This window comes from Fulmarus glacialis, unplaced genomic scaffold, assembly GCF_000690835.1.
Source record: "Fulmarus glacialis isolate BGI_N327 unplaced genomic scaffold, ASM69083v1 scaffold34307, whole genome shotgun sequence".
NCBI classification, from domain to species: domain Eukaryota; kingdom Metazoa; phylum Chordata; class Aves; order Procellariiformes; family Procellariidae; genus Fulmarus; species Fulmarus glacialis.
Genome location: NW_009221854.1, coordinates 743 through 5,298, shown reverse-complemented (window position 1 = coordinate 5,298; position 4,556 = coordinate 743). Strand labels below are relative to the sequence as shown.

The 4,556-nt window shown below is 59.8% G+C and overlaps 1 protein-coding gene across 1 annotated transcript; it reads left to right on the top strand.

Annotated features, from left to right (window-relative positions):
- Positions 1-319: 319 nt before the first annotated feature.
- ALAD (aminolevulinate dehydratase) lies at positions 320-4,290 on the top strand (the record flags this gene model as incomplete). Its single annotated transcript, XM_009581267.1, has 8 exons — positions 320-438; positions 607-657; positions 1,412-1,508; positions 2,026-2,161; positions 2,633-2,716; positions 2,980-3,068; positions 3,387-3,442; positions 4,203-4,290. Coding segments are annotated over exons 1-8 (714 nt in total), but the record flags the coding sequence as incomplete, so codon positions are not given.
- Between the last annotated feature and the right edge of the window lie 266 nt (positions 4,291-4,556).

Genomic DNA, 4,556 nt, shown 5'->3' with positions numbered 1-4,556 from the left:
GGTGGTTTCACGTACAGAATTGGGACGTTTTGTGCAGAGGAGTCGGCATCATCCCTGTTTACGGGAAGTGCTGTGCTGTGACTGCTGATGCAGGGTCCTGCAACACCCACCCGGCGCAGGGCTGAAGCTGGCTGAGCTGCAGCTCACGTTCCCCGCATGTGCCTGGAGCAGGACAGGGACAGTCTTGCAGTGGCTGTCTGGATCTCAGCACCCTCCTCGCACGCACCGATAGCCATAGCTTACCAGGACACTGCCACTAACCAGCCTGCCGGTTTCTTTTGGTGTTTCAGAGTCTCATTCCACAGCCTACTAGTGAATGCCCAAGATGCAGGCAGACTCCCTTCTTCACAGCGGCTACTTCCACCCTGTGCTACGCTCCTGGCAGTGTACGGCAACCACCTTCGATGCCTCCAACCTCATCTACCCCATTTTTGTCACGTGAGTGAGCCCTGGTTCTCTGGGTTAGGGATGGACTAAGCTCAGATTGACTGGCTCAGGTGCTCCCTGACCTCTTAGATAGGTTCAGACTCCCCAAAAGATTCCCTGGGGTAGGGGCTTCCTTCTCATGCCAAATCCTCACGTCTCTGTCCCATCCACCTCCTGCAGTGACAGCCCTGATGCAGTGGAGCCAATCCCCAGCCTCCCTGGACAAGCCAGGTAAGAACGCAGCCCCTCCGAGCTGCGTGCCAGTCACTGCCGTGCCCTGTGCCTGAGCAGGGTTGATGTATGGCCTGAGATGAGCATGGGCCAGGGTGACGCTTCCAACCTTCTCTGGTCCCTGCCTTGGGGATCCCCCAGCATCAGGCAGGGCGGGAGCATTCGTCCACCATGGAAGTGGAGGGAATCATACTGGGGATGCTGGGAAAGTATCAGTACTGGCAGGTATAGTGCCAGGCTCTTGCGATGTCCCAGAGCACTCACACGTTGTGTGGGCTGGGCACGCAGGAAAGTTGGAAGCTAATGGGCTTTCCAGCAGCAGCTAGAAAACCTGTGCAAGGACATGGGCTCCGGTCCTGCATTAGATCTTGCTGGACTGGCAGCTCCCATCTTCATCTGCTGCTACATTAGCAGGGCTGTGGTCAGAGAGGCCCCAGGGGGATGGTCCTGTGGGGAGCTGGGCTGGATCTGCAACCAGGAAACCGAGATAAGGGATCCAAGGGCAGGGCATGCTCGTCCTTTCAGAGCAAAGAGTGTCCATGCCGGGTAGATAATGCTCCTGTAGCCCCAGATAAGGTGCTGGATTGTTCCTCCCAATGTTCAGGCAACACCTCCCCTGTAACTCCAGCTGCAGCTTGGAGTGGATGCTTGTGGATGCTGGATAGCTCACAGACCAGCATCCAAGTCACAGACCAGCTCGCCCCACAGAGCAGGTCTGGGTGCCTGGTAGCCCCCTACACTTTGCTCTCCTCAGGTACGGAGTCAACAAGCTGGAGGGGATGCTGCGTCCCCTCATCGAAGATGGTCTGAAGTGTGTGCTCATCTTTGGGGTGCCCAGCAAGGTCCACAAGGTCAGTGCACGTGGTGGTGGCAGGGGGCTTGGTGTAGCCACAGGGGTGTGAGAGAGCAGTATGGGGCCGGGGGGTCTCCTGATCAAACAGGAGCAGTTCAGGGTCTCTGGGTGTGTTTTAAGAGCAGGTCAGGGATGGGAGACTGCAGCGACACCCGAAATGTTCCTGGTGACTCTGGGTGTCCTCTGTCCCTTTGAACAAGCGGTGTGTCACTGCGGGGCAGAGGAGAACAGGGAACTCTGTGCTGCAGAAAGCAGGGCGGATGACTTGAGAAGACCATCTGCTGTACGGCTTCCCCTGACCCAGCCTTGCGCTGGGAGCTGTTGCAGGTGGCCCCAAGACCTGCACGCACTGCTCAGAGGCACTACTCTGTCACCCTCTTCATCGTTGGTAGTCACACCACCCTGCATTACATGGTCTAGCAGTTCAGAAAATGTTTCTTGGGCAGAACTGCTGCCATGGAGGAGTTGGTGGGACACCCTCAGCTCTGCGTGCTGAAGCATTTCTCTTCTCACAGGATGAGAGAGGCTCTGCTGCTGATGCAGAGGACACACCTGCCATCCAGGCAATCAAGAAGATCCGCTCCACCTTCCCAGAGCTGCTCATAGCCTGTGATGTCTGCTTGTGCCCTTACACCTCCCACGGGCACTGTGGTGAGTGCACAGCCTGGGGTCCCGGGCTGCTCTTCGGGCACCTTCCCGGGACTGGGAGTCTCTGGGGGTTTGCTGTTTTCTGCTGAGGAGCTCCGGGTGTTGGTGGGGCCTGGCCAGCTCCTGCCCCAAGACTTGACTCCCCAGTACTGGTGCAGTTGAGCCCGGGAGACATCTCCTAGGTTTTGAGAGCAGGGTGGGAGGCACAAGTGGTTAAGGCACCCACTCCCTGGCCATCTCAATCTGTCTGAGCACCCGTCTGTGTACCCCATCTCTGTCTTCCCTTCCCTGGAGCACCCATATGTTGAGTCCAGTCCCAGGCTGCGTTGTTGCTCTCCTGGTCCTTATCCAGCTCCCTTAATGTGTTCCCCACTGTTGCTCTGAGCATCTGTGTACCGAGAGCCACGCTCCCACCCTAGGGATTGAGGCAACCGGCCGACCAGCCGCTCACCTAACCCCAGGTTTGTCTCCTAGGCATCTTGCGTGAAGACGGCACCATCCAGAACGAGATCAGCTGCCTGCGGCTGGCAGAAGTGGCGCTGGCCTATGCCAGAGCAGGTGAGGAGTCTCCTGGCAGCGGTACCCGAGTTTGACTTTCACAGACTCACCCCCTCTCACTTTCAGCAGGCCCAAAAGCAAACGGCCTGGCTCCAACTGGGAGTGCTTTTGTTCCGAGCCAGGGGAGGCTCCCCTTGCCCTCCATGCGCTGGCCCTGGCGGAGCTGCAAGCAGCCGGGGCCACCCTGGCCCTGGGGTCACCTCCTCCTGCAGGCAGAATCACAGCGTCAGGCACTTCTCGGCATCTCTGCTCATTCCCTGCAGGCTGCCACATCGTTGCCCCCTCAGATATGATGGATGGGCGCATCGCAGCCATGAAGAAGGCACTGATCTCCAATGACTTGGGCAACAAGGTGAGCTCGGGATCTGCGTGTGCCAAAGGCAGGAGCGACGTCCACAAGGAGGCTGCACCAGAACAGGTCTTGGGCAAGCGGTGGGAGAAGCAAACCCCAGCCTTGCCCAGGACATGCCGCAGGCATTTCCCTGCCCCCGTGCACACAGGAAGGGAATGTCCTTAGCCGGACACGGGGACAGCGAGGTGCCAGGCCTCTGGCAGGGGAAGTGGGATGTGGGGCAGAGTATAAAAGAGCCGTGGGAGGGAATTGCTACTGCCCCGGTGCGGGATTGCAGCACTGAGCTTCTGGCCCTCACGGCTCCACTCTCCTCTGCAGGTCTCAGTGATGAGCTACAGCGCCAAGTTTGCTTCATGCTTCTATGGCCCCTTCAGGTGGGTCTGTCCCTCAGCTGGGAGCGTCCCCAGCCAGCGCCGGGCTGGCCGGGAGGTGCATCCCCAGATAGTTATTTGGGATCGGGGCTCGGCCAGAGCCCAGGCCACAGCTGGGGCCATGCTGGTCGCTTTGGAGCGTTCTCCTCCTACTTCCTGGTGCAAAAGGGAGACAAACATACCTTGCCCCGGAGAGGCTGGCTGGTGGGAAGATAACCTTGGGTGATCTTCCATCCCACCCCTTCACCTCGTGCTCGTCCTGGGTGCTGGTGGCAAGGCAGGCAGAGAGGGAGCTGCCTGCAACTGCCAGGAGCAGTGAGGAGGGGAGTCACAGGAGCCGGTGTTGCCCCAAAGGGTGGCTTTAGAGACAAGCCTCAGCTCAGTCAGTTAGTAGACCTTGTCCCAAGAAAGGCCTGACCCTGATGGGGCATCCCTGAGAGACCTGCCTCGAAACAGAGCAAAAGGAAAATGCCTGACGATTTTACCCCAGACTCCGGGCATGGGGAGGGCAGTGGGTGTTGAAGCACGGCTCCCAGGGGCAGCCTGTGCCTGTTGGACCTCCCAGAGGGATCCTGAGGCGGGTCGGGGGTTGGCCCTCCCAGAGGGATCCTGAGGCGGGTCGGGAGAGACCCCCCCTTTTCTGGCCCCGATGGTTCAGACACTTGTCTCAGTCTGTCCTCATGTTTCTGAAGCTGTACGAGGTGAGAGGCACGGGGAGCTGTACTGGTCCTCATCCCCTGCTCTCTGCCTTGCCCATCATCAGGGATGCTGCGCTATCCAAACCCGCCTTTGGAGATAGGCGATGCTACCAGCTGCCCCCGGGCGCCAGGGGCCTGGCGATGCGCGCTGTGGTGAGTGAGCCGGGGTCGGGCTGCCCGGGGCAGCACCAAGGGTCGTGGGTTTGGGGAGAGCAAGCCCAGGGGTGCTGGAGGCAGCAGGCGGTAGGAGGCATGCCAGCCAAAATGGCCGAGGCTCTTCCCTCTCAAGTGAGAGAAATGTGATGCCCATCAGCCTGCTGGAGAGCTGGTCCCCAGCGTGGGCCCAAGGACCATGCGCTGGGAGCCGAGGAGTTGGTGACCCCGTACCCCGCTGTGGCTCGGGGTGTCGGGGCCCCGGA